This window comes from Herpailurus yagouaroundi, unplaced genomic scaffold, assembly GCF_014898765.1.
Source record: "Herpailurus yagouaroundi ecotype Mexico unplaced genomic scaffold, PumYag 100, whole genome shotgun sequence".
Taxonomy (NCBI): Eukaryota; Metazoa; Chordata; class Mammalia; order Carnivora; family Felidae; genus Herpailurus; species Herpailurus yagouaroundi.
In genome coordinates, this window is record NW_024412391.1 from 16388286 (window position 1) to 16413626 (window position 25341).

The window sequence follows — 25341 nt, forward strand, 5'->3', positions numbered from 1 at the left end:
GAGCATGAGCGGGGGAGGGGCAGAGAGAGAGGGAGACACAGAATCCGAAGCAGGCTCCAGGCTCCGAGCCCTCAGTACAGAGCCTGACGTGGGGCTTGAACTCACGGACTGTGAGATCATGACCTGAGCTGAAGTCGAATGCTCAACCGACTGAGCCCAGGTGCCCTGAGAATGAGAATCTCAGGCTCCATGCTCAGCAGGAAGTCCAACACTAGACTCTGTCTCACGGCCGTGAGATCATGACCTGAGCCAAAATCAAGAGTTGGACACTTAGCTGACTGAGCCACCCAGGTGCCCCCAAGGGGCAGCTTTTAACTCAACATGATTTTTTTTTTAAGTTTATTTATTTATTTTGAGAGAGAGCGAGCGAGCAAGCACAAGTGGGAGAGGAACAGAGAGCATGGGAGGGAGAGAGAGGGAGAGAATCCCAAGCAGGCACTGTCGGTGCAGAGCCCGACATGGGGCTCGAACCCAGGAACTGTGAGATCATGACGTGAGCCAAAATCGAGTTAGACACATAACCAACTGAGCCACCCAGACACCCCTCAGCGTTTTTTTTTTTTTTAAGTTTATTTATTTTGAGAGAGCTCTCACAAGCTGAGTAGGGGTGGGGCAGAGAGAGAATCCCAAGCAGGCTAAGCTGTCAACGATGAGCCCTACACGCAGAGCCCCACTGGGGGCTCTAACGTACCAACTGAAAGATTGTGACCTGAGCCGAAATCAGAGTTGGTCACCTAACCGACTGAGTCACCCAAGAACCCCAACTCAACCTGATTTTGAAAGCTATCGTGTATCTTTTTATACATACCCCACAAAAAAATTTTGTATCAGTTGTCTATAGATTTACCAGAATGGATCTGGCTGCTGCTTTTGGCGTGTGTGTGCAAGTGGTGTGTGTGTTTATAAATCTGGCCACCATGCCAGAAATAAAATAAATTGTAGGTAAAGGAGATAATGCTCATCGTGAAAATAAACTATTCTATTCTTACTTTCACTTATTCCTTCAACGCCTATTGAAGGAAGAGACCCACATGAAGAATAATCTGTGTCCTGTGTGTTTTGTTTTTAACAGAGGCTAGCATTACTAGCTTGAAGCAAGCTGCTCTGGTCAAAGCTCCTCTCATCCCGACTTTGAACACAATTGTGCAGTATCTAGACCTTACACCCAATCAGGAATACTTGTTCGAAAGGATTAAAGGTAACTAGTAATTTGAGGAGGAAAAAAATTTCACTACTTTGAGATTTTATAAATAAAAGTAACAAGGGGAAAAAAATTTTTAAGTATCACTTTTTTTTGTTTTATGAACATATATTAGGGCTTAGTTAAGGCTTATACTTGAATAACGTTTGGGTTTTATATTTCATATTGCCTAAGACTTGTCAAAATGATGTAGTTAGCCTTAAATGTGCTCATTAATTGCATTCTGTAGAGGGAAACTTAAATGTGAGCTCCATGAGCTGCAGTAAATATTTCACCTATTTTCTACCCTTAAACCACTAAGAACGGGCGCCACTGTGACATTCCTTATCATTTTAGCATGTTGGTCCTTCTTTCTTTCAATTCTTGTAATGTATATTTAATGTGTTGCTACTTTGAATTTCTGTTATATTCGGATTATTTGGAGGGAAATGTGATCTTCTGAGGAGACGGACGTGAGAATCAGGAAAGTTAGCCTCCCTGATACTCCCAAACTCTCTTTATGCTTCCCTGCTTTTATTTGGATAAACTGTAAAATGTTCTCATCAGTAAAAAAAGCTTTAGAAATAGTATTTCACTCTTCACATTTATCATAAATCTTAACTTGAAAACATTATGGTACCCTCTCTCCCCCAGGTTTGGACTGGGGTTCAGAAATGCGCATTTTTCATGACTTAAAAAAACTTTTTATTATCAGGAGAATTCAGATATTCCTAATACTAAACACAACAGTGTGCTCAAGCCTCCTGTACACAGCCCCTGGGCCTGGCAGCCTTTAGCCTCTCGGCACCCCTGGCCCTATCTATATCCCCATCTACCTGCTCCCCTCCTGTGTTATATATGGTTCTATGTGCTGTTGTCACTTCATCTGTAAACAGCTCTCTATGTGTCTCAAAGATAAGGCCTTTTAAAAACATAACCTCAGTACAATTATCACACCTATTATTTAAAAAAAAATTTTTTTTTTAACGTTTATTTATTTTTGAGACAGAGAGAGACACAGCATGAATGGGGGAGGGGCAGAGAGAGAGGGAGACACAGAATCAGAAGCAGGCTCCAGGCTCTGAGCCATCAGCCCAGAGCCTGACGCAGGGCACGAACCCACGGACCGCGAGATCGTGACCTGAGTTGAAGTCAGACGCTTAACCGACTGAGCCACCCAGGCGCCCCCACACCTATTATTTTTAAAACAATTTCTTTATATCATGAAATATATAGCCTATGTATGTACGGATGTCCATCCATCCATCTATCTCATAAAATGTGTAATTACTTTGTTTGGTATTGCTTGAATTGGGATTCAGATATTATCATATATTGTGACTAGTTGATACAGCATTTTAGTTCCTTTAGGTTTCCTGTCCATCCTTTTTTTCATTTGCAACTTATTTGTTGAAAAAACTGGATTGTTTGTCCTGTAGAGTTGTCCACGTTGTGGATTTTACTGAATGCATGCCCACGGGTATGGTTTTACATGATCCTCTGTCCTCTGTATTTCATGTAAATTCAGGTTGCAATATTTTGGCAAGATTGCCTGATAGATAGCAAGGTGTTTGTATATCCAGAAAGAAATGTGTGTGCACACATATATACAAAGTACATATAAAGTATTGTTATATTCTAGATAAAATATACAAAAAAGCTTAAAAAAATTGTACTTAAAAAAGTACAATGAACAGATAGAGGCCTTCTAGATTGAACAGTTAGCAACATTTTGCTACAGTTGATTCTCTTTGTCTACATATATACACACACACTTTTTTTTTACTCTACCATTTGAAATTCATTACAGACACCATTACTTGTTAGTATGATAATTCCTAAACATGAGAACATTCTCCTACATAAACCCAGTACATTTAACAGACCTTTAAAATTAGCAATATTTCTAAAATCATCTAATATATAATTCATATTCAAGTTTCCCAATTGTCCAAAGAATGTTACTCTTTTTTTTTCCTGACCAGAATAGAGTCTAGTTTCACACATTACCTTACGGTGTTTTATCTTTCTTTGGTCTCTTTCTCTAGAACAGTTCTGTCCCCCTTTTCTCCCCACATGACATGGACTTTTTTAAGAACCCCGAATGGTAGTTTTATTCTGTGTTTTGGAATTGTCTGGTTTTTTTTTTTTTCATGGTGATGTGTGAGTTACTATTTTATATCTTGTGTTTATGTTAGGGTGTTTTCATCAGGTTTTGAAGGTGTTATGCTTCCCCTATTGTAACCCCTTAGCCTTTTCTTGTTCTTCTTTTTTTTTTTTTTTCTTCATTTTTGGCTTCTTAAATTTCATCTTTGTTGCTTCAGAACTTTCTCAGGGAGGCTGTATGAGTTCATTTAGATGGAATAGAGGTGGAGACTTCAAAGGACGGAAGTGGGATACAGACCTGCCCACTGACTCAGCTGTAAGTCACTACTTCTGTTTTCTCAGTTTAACATTTTCCCATGTTAATTGGATTTATGTGCTTTTATTTTTCCATTATAAAAATAAATATTAAAAAGAACTTAGAAACTAAGAAGTAAAAGTTTAAAATTGTACCAGCATCTATCTTAACCACTGCTAATAGTTTGGTGGGGTTTTTTGGTTGTTGTTGTTGTTGTTTTAATTTTTTTTAACGTTTATTTGTGAGAGAAAGAGACACAGAGTGTAAGTGGGGGCGGGACAGAAAGAGGGAGACACAGAATCTGAAACAGGCTCCAGGCTGTGAGCTGTCAGCACAGAGCCCGACGCAGGGTTCAAACCCACAAGCAGTGAGATCGTGACCTGAGCCAAAGTTGGAGGCTTAACCGATGAGCCACCCAGGCACCCCCTGGAGAGAGAAAATCTTTTAAGCAGGCTCCACACTCAGTACGGAGCCTAACGCAGGGCTTGATCTCACAACCCTAAGATCATGATCTGAGCCAAAATCAAGAGTCATATGCTTAACTGACTGAGTCACCCAGGTGCCCCAAGATTGTGCTATTTTTTGTTTTTATCATAGTTGTTACTATCCCATACATAAAATTTTGTATCCTTTTTTTTTTTTTCCACTTTTGTTGTGTAAGTATTTTTTCATTATTACCCAGTGTCCATTAACTTTTCCTATGTTGGACCTAAAAGTTTGAGAAATGTGGTAGGGGAGGAACCTTTGTTTTTCTGTTTTAAATTTTTTTTTTTTTTCAACGTTTATTTATTTTTGGGACAGGGAGAGACAGAACATGAACGGGGGAGGGTCAGAGAGAGAGGGAGACAGAGAATCGGAAACAGGCTCCAGGCTCTGAGCCATCAGCCCAGAGCCTGACGCGGGGCTCGAACTCACGGACCGCGAGATCGTGACCTGGCTGAAGTCGGACGCTTAACCGACTGCGCCACCCAGGCGCCCCTGTTTTTCTGTTTTAAATAATATTGTAACTGGGGCATCATGGTGGCTCAGTCGGTTAAGCATCCGTCTTCAGTTCAGGTCATGATTTCGTGGTTTGTGAGTTCGAGCCTCACATCGGGCTCTGTGCTGACAGCTCAGAGGCTGGAGCCTGCTTCGAATTCTGTGTCTCCCTCTCTCGCTGACCCTCCCTCATTCACGCTCTGTCTCTCTCTCTCTTTCTCAAAAATAAGTAAACATTAAAAAAAAATTTAAATAATATTGTAAGGAATATCATGGTGCATGTTTATTCTTGGGGATTGTGGCTTTAAGAAAGATTCCTGGAATTAAGATTTATGAGGTCAAAGAGTGTAAAGTTTTTGAACATTTAAGAGTTTCAAGATCATGTTTTTTATTTTTTAGTAGTGACCGTCAGTGTGGAAAACATAAAGCTTCAAATGATGATATTCAAATTGAGAATGTATGTCTGTTTTTATCTTGTTTTTTTGTTATTAACTATATGAGTATGAATGATCCACTTAACAGAAGACTTGGAATGTCTTGCTTTGTCTTTTCATTTTATAGATTTCATCTTATAAATATAACTACTTGAAAGCATTTTGCTAGTTCTCTCTTTAGGGAAACATTTAAAGATTGGAGTCATCATAAACAGCACTGTTTTTAAAGGGCTTATATCTATGATAGATTTTCATGCTGATTTAAAAAAATTGTTTCCTCATCTTCAGATCATCATGCATGTATTTTGCACCTACCTTGATTCCAGATTACCTCCACATCCTAAGTACCCTGACGGGAAGACATTTACTTCTCAGCACTTTGTTCAGACCCCAAATAAACCAGGTATAAACCTCCTAACAGAATGAGTTGAGATTTTCACATGAGATATATCTAGAGGTTTAGCTTGTTTTTTAATGTAGCGTATTTCCTTTACAGATGTGACAAATGAGAATGTTTTTTGCATCTATCAGAGTGCTATCAACCCTCCTCATTATGAGCTAATCTACCAGCGTCATGTGTACAATCTTCCAAAGGTACTTCTTTTTAAAAAAAATTTTAGTGTTTATTTATTTTTGAGAAAGAGAGACAGAGTACGAGCTGGAGGGGGCAGAGAGAGAGGGAGACACAGAATCTGAAGCAGGCTCCAGGCTCTGACCTGTCAGGACAGAGCCGGACGCAGGGCTTGAACTCATGAACCGTGAGATCATGGCAGAGCCAAGGTCGGACACTTAACCGACGGAGCCCCCCAGGCGCCCCCAAAGTTACTTCTAAATGTAGAAATGGCTATTGAGGAAGGTCATGGTGACTTGCTTTGATAATATTTTTTAAATTAAAGTCTCTTGTCTAAGGAACAGGTAAACTGTTTAAATTAGGGAAAATGAGTTTCTTAAATGTCCCTTTTTTAAACTATAAAAGTAATATATGCTTAATTTGGGAAAGTATAAAGAAGAAAGAGCAGGGGCACCTGGGTGCCTCAGTCGGTTAAGGATGCGACTTCGGCTCAGTTCATGATCTCATAGCTCACGGGTTTGAGCCCCACATCGGGCTCGGCATTGGCAGTGCGGAGCCTGCTTGGGATCTGTGCTCTCTCCTCACTCTCTGTCCCTCCCCCACTCACACTTTGTCTCATGATAAATAAATTCTGAAAAGAAAGATCACTCATTCCATTACTTAAAGGCAGCTATTGTTAACATTTTTGTTGTATTGCCTTTGGTAAATTTCATTTTGGCCTTTTCTCTGTGCTATTTTATGGGTTGAAATCGTATTATTTATGTAGTTTTATTTCCTTTTAAAAATTAACTTCCTTGGGGCGCCTGGGTGGCGCAGTCGGTTAAGCGTCCGACTTCAGCCAGGTCACGATCTCGCGGTCCGTGAGTTCGAGCCCCGCGTCGGGCTCTGGGCTGATGGCTCAGAGCCTGGAGCCTGTTTCAGATTCTGTGTCTCCCTCTCACTCTGCCCCTCCCCCGTTCATGCTCTGTCTCTCTCTGTCCCAAAAATAAATAAACGTTGAAAAAAAAAAAAAATTAACTTCCTTAAAGAACTCTTTTGCACTGCTGGTGGGAATGCAAACTGGTGCAGCCACTCTGGAAGACAGTATGGAGGTTCCTCAAAAAATCAAAAATAGAACTATCCTGTGACCCAGTAATTGCACTACTAGGTATTTATCCAGAGGATACAGAAATGCTGTTTTGGCGGGGCACATGCACCCCAATATTTATAGTAGGGCAATCAACAATAGCCAAAGTATGGAAAGAGCCCAAATGTCCATCGACAGATGAACGTATAAAGAAGATGTGGTATATGAATACAATGGAATATTACCTAGCAATCAAAAAGAGTGAAATCTTGCCATTTGCAACAACATGGATGGAACTAGAGTGTATTATGCTAAGCGAAATAAGTCAGAGAAAGACAGATATCACATGATTTCACTCATATGTGGAATTTAAGAAACACAACAGATGAACATAGGGGAAGGGAAACAAAAATAAGATAAAAACAGAGAGGGAGACACATCGTAAGAGACTCTTACAGAGAACAAACTGAGGGTTGCTGGCTGGGCGTTGGGTAGGGGGATGGGCTAAATGGGCGATGGGCCCTAAGGAGGACACTGGTTGGGATGAACACTGGGTGTTATATGTAAGTGATGAATCACTAAATTCTATTCCTGAAATCATTATTACACTCTATGTAACTAACTTGGATTTAAATTTTTTTTTTAAAGTGAATGGTAGAAAAAAAAATCTTTCTTAATTTAATTAACTTAAATATAATTTTCCATCCTATAAAAATATTTCATAGAAATACTTTTTAATGGCTATAAAAAAGTTATCATTATATGGGGTGCCTGGGTTGCTCAGTCGGTTAAGCATCCGACTCCGGCTCAGGTCATGATCTTGCAGTTTGTGAGTTCAAGCCCTGCATCAGGCTCTGTGCACACAGCTTGGAGCCTGGAGCCTGCTTCAGAATCTGTGTCTCCCTCTCTCTCTGCCCCTCCCCTGCTCACACTCTGTCTCTCAAAAAATAAGTGTTAAAAAAATTTGGGGGGGGGGAGGGCGGCACCTGGGTGGCTCAGTCCGTTGAACGTTCAACTTTGGCTCAGGTCACGATCTCATAGTCTGTGAGTTTAAGCCCCGCATCAGGCTTAATATTCCAGCTTTATAAGTGTTAATATTTTGGGCCATTGAAGTTTCTGTACAAATCCATGCAAATGAAAGTCTGAATTACACGGAATTCTGAGTTAGTAGAATGTGAATTGATAGGATCTGCATTTATCTTTTTGTTTGGTTTGTATAATCTTTGGCTTGGCTTGGTTTAAATCTTGCTGTCTTTTTTTGTCTTTGTTCCAGGGCCGAAATAATATGTTTCATACATTGTTAATGTTTCTCTACATCATAAAAACCAAAGAGTCAGGAATGCTTGGGTAGGTATTGATGCTTTAAAAATGCAAGTACTTAACTTATTTACTGTTTTTCTTCCCATGTTAAGATTCTGCAGAAGCAGCATCATATATTGAAAAGATTGTGGACCGAACAAGAGATATGGCTTTTGGCACTAGCTCAGCCCTGTCACTAACCAGTTCTATTCTCTTGGGCAAATCCATTGATTCCTCACCAACCTCCATTTCCCTACTGGTTTCCCTCATTGGCTTTACGGTTGTGTCCCTCAAGAAGCAACTCTGAGGATGTATATCAAGCTCTTGCCAATTTAAAATTTATCAACAGAACAAAACAAAAGCCATCCCATTTCAGACACAGCCTTCTGCAAAATGTTTATACTTCTAGAGACTGAGTCAGCACCCATTCCATAATATTATTAACTGGGACGGAAAAATGGTCAGTTGAAATTGTTTACTTTGTTCTAAATATTTAGAATGAAGCTCACGTCCTGTTTAAATAAATTCAGAATTGTCATATGGTCATTTTGGTGATCCAAAATATTAGCATATCAAATAATATTTTGAAGCAGGAGGACTGGTTAAGGCTGGAGAAATCTCGTAATGCAAGGTCTAGAACTCTCAAAACCTGAGGTTAAGAAAATGTGAAGGGAAAGGCTTGGAGTGGAGAATGTCTGGGGTCCATTCCAGTTCCAATATGCATGCCTCTTTTCAGTTTAGCTTAGGCGTCCTGTTTTATATGTGTTTTAGAACTACATTGTCTGATAGAGCAGCCATCTATCACATGTGACAATGAGCATTTGAAACAGGACTAATCTGAATTGAGATATTCTGTAAGTGTAATGTTATATAGACCAGAATTTGAAGACCCAAGAAAAAGGGGGGTACAAAAGATCTCATTAATACTCTTGTGCATTGATTACCTGTTGAATTAATACATTGGATATATTGGATTAAATGAAATATATTACTGAAATTCATTAAACCTGTTTCTTTTTACTTTTTATAAAAATTTTAAGATGTCTATTAGAAAATTTAAAATTATGGGGGCATCTGGCTAGCTCAGTCAGTAGAGCTCACGACTCAATCTCTCAGGGTCGTGAGTTCAAGTCCCAGGTTGGGCATAGAACCCACTTAAAATAAAAAATTTTTTAATATAAATAAGATTAAATGTAAACAAATAAATTTAATAAATTAAATATAAATAAAATTAAATATAAATAAAATTTAATAAGTAACAAAAATAAATTAAAAATGTAATTAGAAAAAAATTTTAAATGATGTATGTGGTTTGCATTTCACTGACATCACATTATATTTCTACTGGACAATACTGCTCTAGAGAAAGCCAAGTTCCTGTCCTTAAACATATTAGATTCAAAGATTTTTAAAAGACATAAACAGTCCAAAAAAATTTTTTTTTCACCAAATCAGTCTATGGTTTTAATGTGATTCCTATCAAAATCCTAGCAAGTTTTTTTTAGTTCTCTTCTTAATTTTATTTTTTTTAATTTACATCCAAATTAGTTAGCATATGTAAAAAATTTTTTTTAATATTTATTTATTTTGGGGGTGGTGGGCAGAGAGAGAAGGAGACACAGAATCTGAAGCAGGCTCCAGCCTCTGAGCTGTCAGCACAGAGCCCATTGCAGGGCTCGAACTCCTGAGCCATGAGATCATGACCTGAGCTGAAGTCAGACGCTTAACCGACCCAGCTACGCAGGATCCCCTTTTATCATATATATATATATATATATATATATATATATATATACACACACACACACACATATATATGTATGTATATACATACATATATATATGTATGTGTATGTATATTTTTTTTTCTTTAATGTTTATTTTTGAGAGAGAGAGAGAAAGAGAGAGAACGAGCAGGGGAGGGGCAGAGAGAGGAAGACAATCTGAAACAGGGTCCAGGCTCCAAGCTGTTACAACAGCACAAAGCCCGACAGCGGGGCTCGAACCCACGGACTGTGAGATCATGACCCAAGCCGAAGTCTGACGCTTAACTGACTGAGCCATCCATGTGTCCCATTGTCATATATGTTTTAACGTAAGAAAGATTAAATAGGAAACTCACTTTTGTGAAGCATCTAAACTAAATATTTTTTTTCCTTATTTTTTAATTACAAAAGTAATACATGCCCAATATGCAAATACTTAAATGCTACAGCAGTGTATAGACTAGAAATTGAAAATTCCCGTCTGGTCAGCCTCTCAATCCCACTGCCTCTGAGTACCCAATGTTAGCAGTTAAAAGTGTATGTTTATAGACTACTTTCTGGGAATGAGTTGATCTGGGTTTTAGTTTTCATTTTGTTTAAACATGTATTGTGCCTAAACATATTATCCTATGCTTTTTTTTAATCTTTTTTTTTTTTGACATTTATTCATTTTTGAGAGACAGAGCATGAGCAGGGGAGGGGCAGAGAGAGAGAGGGAGACACAGAATCTAAAGCAGGCTCCAGGCTCTGAGCTGTCAGCACAGAGCCCGATGTGGGACTCAAACCCAGGAACCGTGATAGATCATGACCTGAGCCGAAGTCAGACGCTTAACCGACTAAGCCACCCAGGCGCCCCTGTGCTCTGCTTTTTAATCTCACAGTTTGTCTTAGACATTCTTCCATGTCAGTAAATACAGACCTTTTTCCTAAAATTTCTAGCAGTATTTAATTATAAATATGTGCATGCATATGTATTAGAAATATGGAATATGTTATAAATATAATGTTTTATAATTATTCCTCACTTAATGCTTTAGAAGGGCTATTTTGAAGCCAAGAATTAATTGAAAAATACTTTAGGGGTGCCCGGATGGCTCAGTCAATTAAGCATCTGACTTCGGCCCAGGTCATGATCTCAAAGCTTGAGGGTTCGAGCCCCAGGGCTGACAGCTCGGAGCCTGGAGCCTGCTTTGGATTCTGTGTCTCCCTCTCTCTCTCTGCCCCTCCCCTGCTCATGCTCTGTCTCTGTCTCTCAAAAATGAATAAATGTTAAAAAAAATTTTTTTTTTATAAAAAGATATTTTAAATCAACAGCGAGTATTTGTTTAATGTTTATTTATTTTTGAGAGAGAGAGAGAGAGTGTGAGCTGGGGAGGAACAGAGAGAGAGGGAGACACAGAATCCAAAGCAGGCTCCAGGCTCTGAACTGTCAGCATAGAGCCGGACACAGGGCTAGAACCCATGAACTGCAAGACCATGAGCCCAAGTCAGACGCTTAACTGACTGAGCCACCCAGGCATCCCTCGAATGTTTGGTTTTAATTGAAAGTTTATCTTTTCCTCTCTAGATCCAAATTGACATTTTGATGCATTAATGATTTGTCATGATAGCTTGAAGTTTGTGTTGAGTGCTAGGTACGCTTTGTCCACATAAAAATGGAAAATTTTCAGAAGTATTTAGGAGGCTGGCTCAATCTGTAGAGCATGCAACTCTTGATCTGGGGGTTATTAGTTCAAGCCACGTGTTAGGTATAGAGCTTACTTAAAAAATAAATAAAGTAAAATAAGATAGAAATATTTAGTGGGGTAATGACTTACTTAGAGGCCAGGAAGAATTCATACAATTTTTAAAGTGCGTATCTTATTGAGCAACTTAAATGTGGAAAAGAAACATTTCAAACTAAAACTAATACATCTTTTATTTATTTGAGATTTTTTTTCCTTAACCAAGGGAAAAACTTTGAAATTATTAACTTTTTAAATGATTGATTAATCTACTTGATACATTCTAAAACAATCAAATGCTTAAAAACTATCCTATAACTTAAAGGAAATAAGCAAGTGGCTCAAATAGAGTCCATTTGGAATCATTCCCATAAAGCAGCAGCAGATTGATCCAAATACATTATCCAGTCAATGCCAGATATTTGTGCAGTTACTGGAATGAGATGACTGGTTTACTTACAAAAGGGGGAAAAAATCTAGACAGAATTAACTGCACAACAATTTAAGTGTTCTGTTCAGCAAATAAACTGTAAATAAAGTTTAAAGCTAAAACTAAATGACAAACTGAGACAAAATTTTATAGTTGCAACAGATATAGCAAGTCCAAGCTAATATCCATCATATGTAAAGAGCATATATAAATTCATTGGAAAGAAAATATATAGAAAATGGTCATAGACATGAAAAACCTGCACAAAAAAAGCTTTGTGCATATGGCTAATAATCACAAAAAGATGCTGGTTAGCCTCATATAAAACAAGCCAAAATTAAAACTTTTTTTCTATCAGATTGAGATTTAGCATTTGCAGGGTTTTTTTGTGTTTTTTTTTTTTTAAGATTCTTTTTTTTTTTTAAATATACCCAACATGGGACTCTACACCCAACATCACAACCCTGATACCAAGATTTGCATGCACTACTGATTGAGCCAGCCAGGTGCCCCTCTCATTGGCAGTTTTGGTGAAGAGTTCCTTGAAGAAATGGGAAAAGCCAATTAATATATAAATGACCTTTTTTGAAGGGCATTTTTGTAATACGTGTATATATATTTTAAAATTTTTGTCGAAAGCAATAACTATTCATAATTTTACAAGTCCTGTGGTGCTATAAGTTCATGACAGAAATAACCAGTTCCCTGTTCCCCAAGCCCACTAAAGACAGCCACCTGAAACTCTCTTAGCCTTTTTCTTCTGATATTATTATAGTTCCAAATAATAGAGGCATGCGGCTGTCTCTTGATTCTTCAGTTTGGGACATCGGAGGTTGATTTCTTACTTTGTCAGATGAGTAATCTCTTTCTCTTATAGCCCTCTCCTTTGTACTTTGAATACTGTATAGTACTCTCTAGAGTAGAAGTAGGTTTTTCTTTTTGTTTATATATAAGTAGGGTTTAGTTTAAGCTATATTAAGAATTCCCATGTACAAATTCACTAAAGCATCCATAATAATTAGTAAATTCTTAATTCGGATTTAATAGGTAAAATTCTCTAAGAAACCTAGCAGCTCTATATCATATCCTCCATGTAAACATTTTAATTGCTACCTCTGCTTTAATCTTGCTAAAATTATTCTGTAATATTCCTTGAATTTTCCACACCCTGTAAACGCATTTGTCCTAAATTGGGGTTTTAAGCCCAGTGAAGAAAGCAATTACTATTACTAGGGTCCACCTGATAAGCCATATGTAACATAACTCATTACAGAATGGCATTAAATGTTATCAGTTAAATATGTATTCCTTGTAAAGACTAGTTTTTGTTATTTGAAGAGACCTTAAATGTTTGGAAATCGATTCAACTAAAAAGGTTTGTTTTTTTTTTTTTCTTTTTATAGGAGAGTTAATCTTGGTCTATCCGGTGTGAATATTTTGTGGATTTTTGGCGAGTAATGTGTGTCGTTTAATTCCAAACATTAGGACTTTTATTTGATTGAACCAGGAGTTGAATCTAAGCATCTCTGAGTCACTGTGTCTTTTGAAGTAAGATACATGTATGTGTTAACAGACTCTTTTAGATTTAACGAAAAATTAGCTATTATGAAACTTCTTGTTAAAGTATTTCCTGTGTTCTCTACACTGAGAGACATTACCTTCACTTTTTTTATTACCTTTCAGATTTTTCAGTTGTCTGTGAAACTGCAAACCTTCAGATATTTGTTGACCCAAAACAGTGCAGTTTCCCCTTAATTAAGAAATTTGAGTCCTTTTTCATGGTAACCTACAAATGAGAATCATCCACCTGATTTTTCCCCACAAAAAATTTATTTTTTCAATTGCATTATTTGGTGTAAATACTTAAAAAGAAACAAGGAAATTGCTAATTCACCTTTTTTATCTCTTTACTTCCCTGTTGTTCTATAGATCAGCCCAAGGCCCACATGTAAAGAGATGAGATCAACTTGTAGGCAATGTATTATTAGTCCATGTGCATTTTTAAATAATATTGAAAGAGGTTTGACAGTGTTGGCATGTTTAGAAGTCAGCTCTCAGATTAACTCACAGAGTTAAACTATCTGGGTCTTAGGTTAAAAGGATGAAGACATTAAGAAACTCTTGCTTTCTTTTTAATAATTCAATCTGACTGTGTTATTTTAAGAGTTCTCTTTTAAGATCATACAATATCTGTTTAAATTTTTTTAGATATGTTCAGAATATCTGCAGAGTAAGAAGTGACTGAGTTTTGCTTGACTCTATTTTCTTACGTATCTATGAATAGGACCTTGAAGGCTAGCTAGCAAGTGTGTTTGTTTTCCAGATTGACGTCCTATTAGAGACCACTTCTGTCACCTTACGTAAACCTGGAAACAAAACTAGAATCTTCTGAGTAACTGCATTTTGGTCCTGTATGTGCATCCCATTTTTAATAATTTGTAAATTCTGTTTTTCAACAAGTCATTCCTGTGTTTTGAAAGTCCTGTGTCCAGAGGAAAGGAGGTTTCTTTTCACTGCTTTTGATGTATGTTGAACATGTTTGCTGTGGTATTTTAGAAGAAAATGTCAATTAAACATGTTAAATACGAGAACATGTGAAAATCTAAGTACTGTTTCAAAACTTATTGAAGGTGTCACAGAATAACAATTGTTACATGGTTAACATTCTTTATTAAAGGGAATAAGGGAAAAATTTTAACACATTAAGACAAAGGTTTTTTTTCTTTATAGGACTTATGGCAGCTTTTAGTCCAAAAATTCAAAGCTATAATATTTTTATTTTGTGACTATCAAGAAAATATAATATGTGGGAAATATACATGTAAAAAGACTAGAGATACATGCTAAAAAAGAAAAGCTCTTTTGATTGCATACTGTGAGTCTAGCGTGGGTTACTATATTCTAGGTAGTTTTCCTATACTGACTAGTCTCCACAAGTGTTTGAGCCAACTTATACTTTAATGTAGCCTTTATTAAAAATACTTTGATAAATTAGTTGGCATTCACACGTCAGGAAGACAGTGCACTGCAAATACGGTAAAATTTTTTGGGTCTTTGTGTTAAAATGAGTACCTACTTTAATTAAATGTTATTTATAGGGTATTTTTCACGAGTTTTTCTTTTCATTGCTTGACTCATCCTTGTGGGATCAGATCCACCAATTATGTTGATTTTAGATTATGTTCTCTGTATCATTTATTCTCCCCCCCCCCCCCCCCGCTATGAATATCAGCCTTTACTTCAGCCAAATTTGTTTTAGGAGTGTATCTAGGTGTTCATAATTTAGTTCCCACGAAGACATAAAAATGCTGTGTTGCTTGGCTTTCTCAAACTGATATATGGTACACTTTAAACGGATATTTCCGTGGTGAAGACATGTAGCATACGGCTGGCACTTCTAAACCCGGCTTTGGAACAGAAGTCCTTTATTTTTTTTAGAATATCAATCTTTTAAATGTGGACTTTTCCTCAAAGGTCAGTCTTGGTCCTGTGTTTCCCTGTCTCTGCTTTTCCTTAGAGATCTCATTCACTCCACAACTTCGTTTATCACCTCTCTGCATCTGATTCCCAAATTTACCACCAACCATAACGTCTCTCCCGCCTGAGCTCTGGCGTCCGACATTTCCATTCGCGTGTCCTGTGGACTGTGCGACCGGAACTGAATTCACATCTGCCAAAACCCGCTCGCTCTTCTAACCTCCCTTTTTCTGTTCATTGTACTACCAGTTGCCCACGCTCAAAACTCCGGTGTCATCTTTGATTCCTTCGCTCCCTGGGTCCCCAATCCAATTAGGCAGCAAACCTCATCCATTCTTTCTTAACAGTGTCTCTTGCAGCTGTCCCTTTCCGTTTCTGCTGCCCCTGTGCTCATTTGCACCCTTATCAATTCACATAGGACCACTACGACAGCCTAATTCATCTCGCAGCTTACTAATTTTTGCCGAGCTTCCAGACTTTCCAATTCATCCCACACATTCTCTTCAAATTCATCTTCCTGAAACACCTGTTTGATCATTTCATTCCCCTGATCAGTTCCTTAGCCTGACATTTAAAGCCCTCCACAATCTGGCCCCAAGCTAGCCTTCTCCTCCCAGATCCTCGGCCCCAGCCAGGGCGGGCTGCCGCTCGCTGGGCTCTCTGTGTGCTTCCTCCCGCTTGTCCCCCTCACTCTCTGGGGAACCCCCAGAGCAGCCTGCCCCTGCCTTGAGACTTCACTCTGATTAAACCTGCTATTTTTTGGAGCTAGTCCTGACCACTCCAGCTGGCAGTCATTTCTCCCCCAGGGTGATTGGATCCGTGCCCCTTTTCTGGCACTCAGCAGCCATATGAATAGATTCAGAAGTGACTTTTGGTCTAACGGTGCGTCCTCGTATCTTTTCTCATCTGCCGAAAAGAACGGAGTTTTTTACTAGTCTGAGCTGTCCTGCTGTTCGGGACGACTTGACAATGGCTAAAGCCACCTTCTGGGAAAGGCTTGCATTCTCCTCTTTGAAGGATGCCTTTCGAGCAGCCAGGCTCCCTGGCTTTCCTTCTGTGTTAGGCCTGAGGAGAAGGAAGCAGCCCCGGGACCGGACAGCAACAGGGGGCTGCCCGAGTGAGGTGTGAGGAAAATGCCACAACCGGGTCCCTGCACCCCAAAGGTCTTCCTCAGTGAGCTGGGTGAGGCCCTGCGCCTTAGCGTGCTGTTCCAAATGCCACAGCGTCCACGGGAAGGGGCGCGGGGTGCACCCATCCCTCGGTGACTCCGGTCCCGGCCGCCTCCAGACCGTGGGTAGTGGCCGAAGGCAAAAACGCGTGACTATGAGCAACAGGGGGCTGGGCTCTCTGGCGGGAAAGCTTCTGAGAAGGATCTGGGGGGGCCTTGTCTGCACACTTAAAATGAGAGGGGTTTGCACAACGAGCACCTGTGCTTCCTGGTCCCTGGTGACCAGGTTGCCACATCTCGCTGGGTGTGCCAGTGGCTTTCTCCTGAGTCTAGAGGTTGTTAGGTGTTGCTTCTGAGCCACATCTTTAATTCGAGCCCTGGAAGGTCATCCAGGATTCCATTTCCACACTGACTGAGCTGTACTCACCTCGGGGACAGGTCGTGGGTTCCACAGTCAGGGTTAGGAAGAGGAGTCCGGTACAGCAGAATGGGGCTGCAGAGCAAGCAGGACCCCGTCCACCCAGGGATATTTCACCACAGTGTCCCCTGCAGGCAGTCCCCAGCTGTGGCCGTGGGTGCCGTAATGACAGTTCAGAGCCTGGAGCCTGCTTTGGATTCTGTGTCTCCCTCTCTGCCCCTCTCCCGCTCGCTCTCTCTTTCAAAGATAAATAATAAACATTAAAAAAATTTTTTTTAATAAAATAAAGCTATAGTTACATCCTTTCATGTCCCCAAAGCAAAATGAATACTCCAAAACCAGTCTGGCTAGCAGAGCCACTGGCCTGAATGGGCTGAGGCTTGGGAGGGCTGAGCTCTTTTCCCTGACTGGGGCAGGGTAATTACCTTTTACGCTGATTCTGATTCAGAGATCACTGAGAAGCTACAAGCTAAAATAACGGATGACAGTGCTTTTAGGTAGGGAAAAAACTGGCTTTGCAAAGTCCCCAAACAGCCTATTAGCATAAACGTAAGAAATGGCCCCTTTGGCATTGTGAAGCCACTATCTTGTTCACGGGCTAGGAGACCTTCGTGGCCTTGACACGCCCTTGCCCCACCCCAACTGCTCTCGCCCAGCTGGATCTGCCCCCTGCTCCCTCCTTCCTCCCCCCACCCCAGATCTGGCCCTCCCCCAGCATAGACAGTGCTACCTTTGTACCTTGAAGGCTGGGCTTTCTGGTCTACCAAGAAAACCCCGTCTCCTTCCTTTCCCATTTCTAAACTAGAAGGAAAAAATAACAACCCTGAATCAGACTCTGCTTTCATGAACTGCATCCCATAGGGGGAAAGTCAGAAGGTGGGGATCTGCTCCGCTGGGGGCAAGACTTGTTTTCTCAGGCAGCGGCCAGGCACGATTCTTCCTCAGACACATGGTGTGCAGACTGGAACCGGGCAGCTCTGTGATAGTTTTGGCCCAGGCTACAGGCATCAGCGTCCTGAGCTCCAGCTCCACAGAAAGGCCCCTTGTGCTCCTAATGGGGAGGGGCATCACCCACTGGACAGCCTGCGGGGCAGAGCAGTCCGGCTAACTCGTGAAAGTAAGACTTGGCAGAAGAAAGATCTAAAGCCATCAGCCCCCAAACCTGGTAGTTTGAAAAGGTGTTAACGTGGCATCCGTCTCAAGTTAGTTAACCACTCTTAAAAGTAAATTCAGTAAGGGGCGCCTGGGTGGCTCAGTCGGTTGAGCGTTCGGCTCAGGTCATGATGTCGCGGTTTGTGGGTTCGAGCCCCACGTCGGGCTCTGTGCTGACAGTTCAGAGCCTGGAGCCTGCTTCGGATTCTGTGTCTCCTTCTCTCTCTGCCCCTCCCCCACTTGTGCTCTGTCTCTCTCTGTCTCTCAAAAATAAATGTAAAAAAATTTTTTTTTGAAAAAAAAAAAAAAGTAAATTCGGTACGATGTTCTGCTTCCAGTTCAAAGTTCTGCATGAGTTCTTTAAGGTCTTTTTTAAGCCATCTTGAAAATTCCTGGAGCTAACTACCTTAAAGTTGTGGTTAGACTGTACTTAGAACTCGGAGCTAACGTCCACATCCCAGAATTATGGATTCTCTTAAATGAGACACAACGTATTTTCTATGCAGCCAGAGAAATGATCTTTCATTGAAACTGCTCTATCTCTGAGTCAGTTGCTACTTTTTCCCACCTCAAGACTCTGTTTCCCCACACATACGCCCTCCCCTCTCACCTACCCGCAGTAGTTTTCTGCTGGTGGCGGATCTGCAGCTCTCACTGGCTTGCCCTTCTGACCCTGTCCCGGCAGGTGCAACAATGGGGCAGTGCTAGAACAAATACCAAGGAAAACCAGAGGCCCTGCAGACAGTGGAACTCCTGTAAATGTTGGAGCTTCCGTTAGACTCTGGCTTCCTTCAGGTCCTTGAGGGCAGGTGCATGTGAGATACTCAGGAACTATTTGTTGGATTAACAAGCGGATTGAGTAGAAATTCACTTGAAAAGCAATCCTTTTCTTGTTCTGGACTGGAATTTTCAATGTGCTTTCCATGCTGAAGACTGGTAGAGAGCTCTCTGGCTGGTGAGTAGAAGGGCGGCAGAGAGGAAAAAAAGCTAGGGATTGGCAGTTGGCTCTAAACTTGTAGAGAAGAAGGTCAGAGGACCCACTCTACATTTCCATGCATCCTTCTTCATTGGGCTCTATGGAAATTAATTCAATAGTAAGGAGTACGTATACGCCTGGGAGTGGGTGGAGCCATCTAGATGCACATCTGCCAGCAGTTTCTCAGTTGGGTGCAAAATTGGCGGCATCCTGCAAGCTGACACAGCCGGAGCTGTGTTAGGATAGATGCGAGGTGTGAGAGCTGGGAACCCCGTGATCCGGTCCCGGGATACCATCATCCTGTTCCCTGGCACACTGCAGAGTTTTCTCCAAGTATGTGTCTCATTGGACCAGAAGATGTATTTCCTGAGCTGCTTCTCTGGAACATGCTTTCTCTGAGGATAGCCTCCGTCTGTTCCACAGTTAGAGTCTGTGCCCCCCCCCCGCCACACCAGGATCGGCCACACTCCTCCACTGCTGGTGGCCCTGGAAATTAGTACAGCCTTTTCGGAACATAACACGGGGCTACACGTATATCTCCGTCACTCCTGCTGCATAACAAACTATTCCCCCAAAGCATCATTCGGTATCGGGGAGCTGGAAGACTGAATCATCTTTAAGGCTCGTTCGTTCACATGGCTCGTGGTCAACACTGGCTATTGGCCGGGGGCCTAACTGGGAATGCCCACACAGGGCTCCCACATGTGGCCTGAGCCACCTCTTAATTCCAAGAGCAAGTATCTTGAGAAAGGAGGGGGGAGATGGGGACAGAAGCATATTACTTTTTATAACCTAGACTCGAAAGTTGCACGTTTCTTCCACTGCATCCTGTTGATCGAGGCGGCTACAAAGAACGGACCATTTTCAAAGGGAGGGAGCCTAGACCCCACCTCTCCGTGGAGAGAGTATGTGGGATGGGTCATATGTTGATGTGGCCGTTTTTGAAAAATACGATCTACCACAAAGTGCAGTGCCCACCTCCTGCGATATTAATACTCTTTGGCTCATCGATCCCAGGACAATGTATCCTAGGAAAATATTCAACAGGAAAAAAATAAGTTATGCCTAAAGATATTCATTGTGAGCACTTGCTCATTGATTTATCCATCCCCCCAGTAAATATTGTTTAAATTCTTTTGCTAGGTGCTAGGAATACAGAGGAGACTTAATATACCCGTTTTCCCCTCACATGGTTTCCAGTCTATAATAGCTAAAAACAAAATCCATCCAAATGTCTAGTGCTAGAACGGTTTAATCAATTATTGTACCTCAATTCTGTGAGATCTATCCTTGAATGAGATACTTACAGACTTAGTTTGACCTCTTTCTAAAATTCCTACAACTCTAACAAGACTATGTAAAAAGATGGGGGAAATGTCGGGTAGAAATGAAAGCAAATCAAAGCTGTACATCTACTGTGGTTACGATTATGTAAAAATATGCATGTGGATCGCCAACTACAACAGAATATCCAAATGTGAACTCACTTGTTGAAACGGGAACGTGGATGATTGTTTTTCCATTTTCAATTCCCTCTCAATGGTACGTCGCTTTTACAATAAAAAAAAAAAAAAAAAAAAGTCCAGAAAGGGGGGTGGGGCGGGGGAAAGTGGTGCAAAACAGAATTTTACAGGTCAAAGGAAGAGAAGGCTCTGCTGAGTGAGAAGGTGAGGTGGGACAGGTGGCAAATGAGCTTCAGCAGGAGGAGAAAGCAGCGGGATCCAGCCATGAAGACAGGAGCGGGGGAGCTGACTTTGGAGAACTGCAAAGCATCCCACCCGAGCCGCGTTTACCGGAGCCTGGGAAGTTGGGGCTTGAAGGAAAGGTTCACCTAAGGCTGCAGAGTTGACCGTAGAGACTCCGCCACTTTTTGAGCAGAGATTGAAGTCAAAGGTGTGCCCAAGGAGGATGCCCCTGCCCGCTGTCCCGAGGATGACAGAAGCAGGCAGGGCGGCCTGGGAGGAGGCTGCTGCCGAAGGCCAGGTGGGGCAGGAAAGCTTGGAGAGCGTTTGTGAAAGCAGAAACGGTCACAACGTGGTACCTTGGTAGACACAGCCCCCCGAGACTTCGGCCTGCGCGGTTATGACGATTGCAGCGCTAATCGCGGAAATTGGAGGAAGAAGAACCAGTTGGCAGAAGAGAGATTTTCAACACGCTGAGTTCGAGCTGTTAACTGGGACATCCACACGGAATGACAACAGATAGCTGGAAACATAAAGTCTGAATCTTAGGGAAGAGATCCCCTTTTTGGCAAAATAGTCTGAACCTCCCACTCGGCCTAGAAGGCTCTTCCCCCAGCTGTGTGTAACATCTGCTTCCTGTCTTCAGGAAGAGCTCTGCTCAAATGCCACCTCCTTGGACGCTTTCTTGCCACCCTAAAATGGCACTGCTGTCACCATCTCCCTTACCCCGCTCAGCTCTTCTTTATTGCAAATACGTGAGACTTTATTTACCCCCACCAGCTCCCCCCTTTAGAGATGGGACGCCTGCGTCATCTTCCTGTGTTAAGAACTGCACGTTGGGGCGCCTGGGTGTCTCAGTCGGTTAAGCGTCCGACTTCGGCTCAGGTCATGATCTCGCGGTTCGTGAGTTCGAGCCCCGCGTCGGGCTCTGTGCGGACAGCTCGGAGCCTGGAGCCTGTTTCAGATTCTGTGTCTCCGTCTCTCTCTGCCCCCTCCCCCACTCACCCTCTGTCTCTCTCTCTCCTTCAAAAATAAATAAACATTAAAAAATTAAAAAAAAAACTGCACGTTAATGGGCAACGGGGCGCCGATTCGCTCTTATGTGAATTTCCATTATGAAATGATAATAACAAATGGCATATATTCTTCTGACTCCCGAGCTCAGTCTAAAGATTGAAAACTTCTCTGCTCAAAAATACAACTTAGAAGAAAGGACACCCACCAACTGGTTTTTAAGAACGTCTCCTGCATAGCGGCAGGTACTTCCAGGCATATCCCATTGGCCAGCCCTTAATCACAGGGACACATCAAGCTGCAGGGGAATCTGAGGAAAGTAGGTTTTGTCTGCCATGATCATGGCCATGGCCAGCTGATAATCCTAGCACTACAGACGAAGGGGAGGGGTTGGATGTTGGACAGCAGCAGCAGTCTGTCACTGACGAGATGTCTATACAAACCCACAGAGCCTTGGCTGTGCCTGCCTCCAAGGGCCGTGAACATGGTACAGAGTCCATTGTCCCCTGGAACGGTGTAACTCACCAAGGGTTTCCTAACCCTCTCCCTGGTCCCCAGGCACTGACGATAAGGAAATGTTCAACATTTCTGTGTTCCAGATGCCAAGATCTGTAGAGCAAAACATTGCAGTGACATCTACAATGCTTCTGCTTAACATTCTAAGTATTTTTAGCCAGCACCAGCTATATAATTTGTGGGACCTAGTGCAAAATTAAAATTGGGGAGGGGGGGGACATGCCTGGGTGGATCAGTTGGCCTGACTCTTGATTTTGGTGTAGGTCATGATCTCAAGTTCACAGGTTCAAGCCCCGCGATGGGCTCTGCGCTGACATCATGGAGCCTGCTTGGGATTCTCTCTCTGCCCCTCCCCTGCCCAAGTGCTCTCTGTCTCTCTCTCAAAATAAAAAAAAAAAAATAAAAAATAAATGAAAATGTGGGGTCTCTTGTTAAAAATTACCAAGAATTTCAAGACAGCCACAACAGAGCATTAAACCAATCACAAGGCCCTTCTAAGTGTGGGGTCCTGGGTGGCTGTCCAGGTGGCGGTCCTTTGACACCAGTTCTGTGTTTAGCCTAATAAAAGAAAGGATGTGTGTGTGTGTATCTTTTTTAAGTTTGTTTATTTTGAAAGAGAGTGTGTGAGCGGGGAGGGAGAGAGAATCCCAAGCAGAGGCCGCACTGTCGGCAAAGAGCCTGATGTGGGGCTCAATCCCATGAACCGTGAGATCGTGACCTGAGGCGAAATCAAGAGTCAGATCAACTGACTGAGCCACCCGGAGCCCCAAGGAGCTCTTTAGATTGTGTGAAAGACCACATGCAAGCAGTGTTGGCTTTGGGGGCCGCATCAGTTTTGGGGTGAGATGTTTTTCCTTGCCAAAGCTTAGAAAGCCTGGAAGTGGCCTTGGGGATCAAGCAGCTGGACCGTCTCATTGTACAGAAGACCCAGAAGCCCAAAGAGGGCCTGCCTCTGCCCTGCTTGGGCCACTCTAGAAGTCCGGCCTTCAGACTCCACGGTGCCGCAGGAGGTAGTCGTTTGTCCCCATCAGGCCGGCTCTGTGGTGCCAGGCCACAAGGCATCGTTGACACTCCTGGGACCTCCCAGCGCCTACTTGGGCTAGATTCTTCCTCCAGCCTGTATGGTCAAAGCAGACAAAACCAGGAGGCTCTCCGTCCTTGGTTCCTTCTAGGGGATGTGCCACGAGTCCTCGGGAGCTGAATGGTGGCTTGAAGAGCTTGGCCACTGCGCTCTGATACTTACTTCCTCTCCACAGATGCCTCCAGGCTGGGCATCCGCGGCCTTGGTGCGAGGTGGGCAGAGAGGTAAGGGCGGGACGCGGCGCACCTGCCAGGTAGGTGCTGAGGGCTCGCCCCGAGGGTCACTGGCCGGGGTAGAGGCCAGGCACGCCCTCCTGGTGGAAGCGGGAGCGGGAGGCCGTGTGGGAGTCGCGCTGAGCCGGGGCAGGCGCAAGGGCAGATGAATGTGTCACGGGGAGCGGGGCGGGCGGGGTGTCAGATGGGCACGCTTGTCTCCGGGGGAAAGAAGGTTGTGCGAGACGCGAGGCGCAGGAGAGGGGAGCGATTAGCGAGCGGGCGTGAGTCACGCATCCAGTCCCCGGGCAGCGGCGCGCGCCGCGGGCTCCCCTGGGTGCGGACTCGGTGCCAGGCGGCGCAGCTGGCGCCGGGAAAGGTGCCAGCTTTCCTGCGGGGGCCTCGCGGGGTGGGGGCCGGAGCCGGGGATCTGATGGCCACCTGCTCCTGGCGTGAATCCAGAGGGCGCTGGTATCTGTGCCTGCGGGGCCCTGCCGGTCCCGGCGCCGCCACCACCCCCATCCCCCCGCCCCCCGCACGTCGCGCCCCCCACCCCCCGCGGCGGGAGGACAAAGCGGGGCCGCCCGACCGTCGCATGCGGCGGGCCCCGCACCGCAGGAGGGAAGGGCGCCCTGCCTGTGCCGGCGGAGGCCCTCCCGGCCAGGACAGATGCTGTCCCTGCCTCCCTGCCAGGCGGGGACGCCCAGGCCGGTGACCACCAGCTTCCCTGTGCCGTGCGGGGCCGAGGGCCAAAGAAATCAAGTGGTTTTCATCCCCGCCGTAGGCCGCAGGGCTGCCACTGGCTCAGGCCTTCATCCTGAAGGCACCTGGGTCCCCACTGTGGCCCGAGTTTCTAGAAGGCTCTTTTCACAGTCGACCGCTTCTCCCTCCCCGACGTGGGCCCTGAGAGGGGTGGCCGTGGGTACGAGGGAGCCTGCCTCAGAAAAGGCACTAGGAAGGGAGGCCTGGGTGGCTCAGTCAGTTAAGCTTCCGGCTTCCCCTCAGGTCATGATGTGGCGGTCGGTGAGTTCGAGCCCCACGTCGGGCTGTGCTGACAGCTCAGAGCCTGGAGCCTGCTTCAGATTCTGTGTCTCCCTCTCCCTCAAAAATAAATAAACATTAAGCAAGAAAGGGCACTAGGAAGCCCCCCTTCTCCAGGAAGCTGCAGCAGCCCCAGCTGCAGGCCTGGAAGGAGCTTCTGTTCCTAACCTCTGCCCTCTAACTAGGCTGCTGCCCGGGAGAGGGAGGTAGGGAAACAACGGCCTCTCCTCCTGAAGGTCCCTGTGGCTATTCAGGCACCAGCTCCACTGGCTTCTCTCTGTATCCACGGGGTTACTCGGGGGTGTCACAGGCCGGATGTCGGCCTTTCCAAAACTGTACCTGTGGCTGCTGAGGAGGAGGGGGTCTCTTACACCCGCGTGGTCACTTGCGTTGGCTCCTCTCCTGAGAAGCTCCTCTGCCCTGGTTGGGGAGAAGAGTGGGGGGCACTGGCGTGTGTCCGGAAAGCTGAAGGTCACTGCCCTGCTTGGCCAGACCTAAGAGAGGGAAGGGCCAGGCCGGTCTCGCCCTGGCCTCTGTCGCCACTGCCTGACCGCCACGCAAGGCCTCAGAAGAAGGGATCTGGCTACAAGACTTCGGTGTCATTTCCCCGCCTTCAACGTCAGTCGGCAAATTTATTGAACTCTTAATATGCTCAGGGCCTCGCCGCTCTCACCTGCGGCCGATCGCTGCCCTTCCCTGCATCCATTTTCTCTGTCTGCAAAAATGAGATCAATACATCTCAGGTGAGACGTAAG

At 43.6% G+C, this 25341-nt stretch overlaps 1 protein-coding gene across 4 annotated transcripts in view; it reads left to right on the forward strand.

Annotated features, from left to right (window-relative positions):
• The window catches only part of TMEM209 (transmembrane protein 209), a 37709-nt gene extending 22758 nt beyond the window's left edge, over positions 1-14951 (forward strand). For 2 of the 4 annotated variants that reach the window (XM_040471967.1, XM_040471968.1), the window contains exons 10-15: positions 1073-1198; positions 3505-3602; positions 5282-5396; positions 5490-5587; positions 7904-7977; positions 13253-14951. In XM_040471967.1, coding sequence (XP_040327901.1) covers positions 1073-1198; positions 3505-3602; positions 5282-5396; positions 5490-5587; positions 7904-7977; positions 13253-13307 — 566 coding nt within the window. In that variant the 3' untranslated portion in view covers positions 13308-14951. Of the gene's footprint in view, positions 1-1072; positions 1199-3504; positions 3603-5281; positions 5397-5489; positions 5588-7903; positions 7978-12624 lie in introns of those variants that run through there. The other 2 variants (XM_040471969.1, XR_005789188.1) reach the window with 2 other exon arrangements.
• The last annotated feature ends 10390 nt before the right edge of the window (positions 14952-25341 follow it).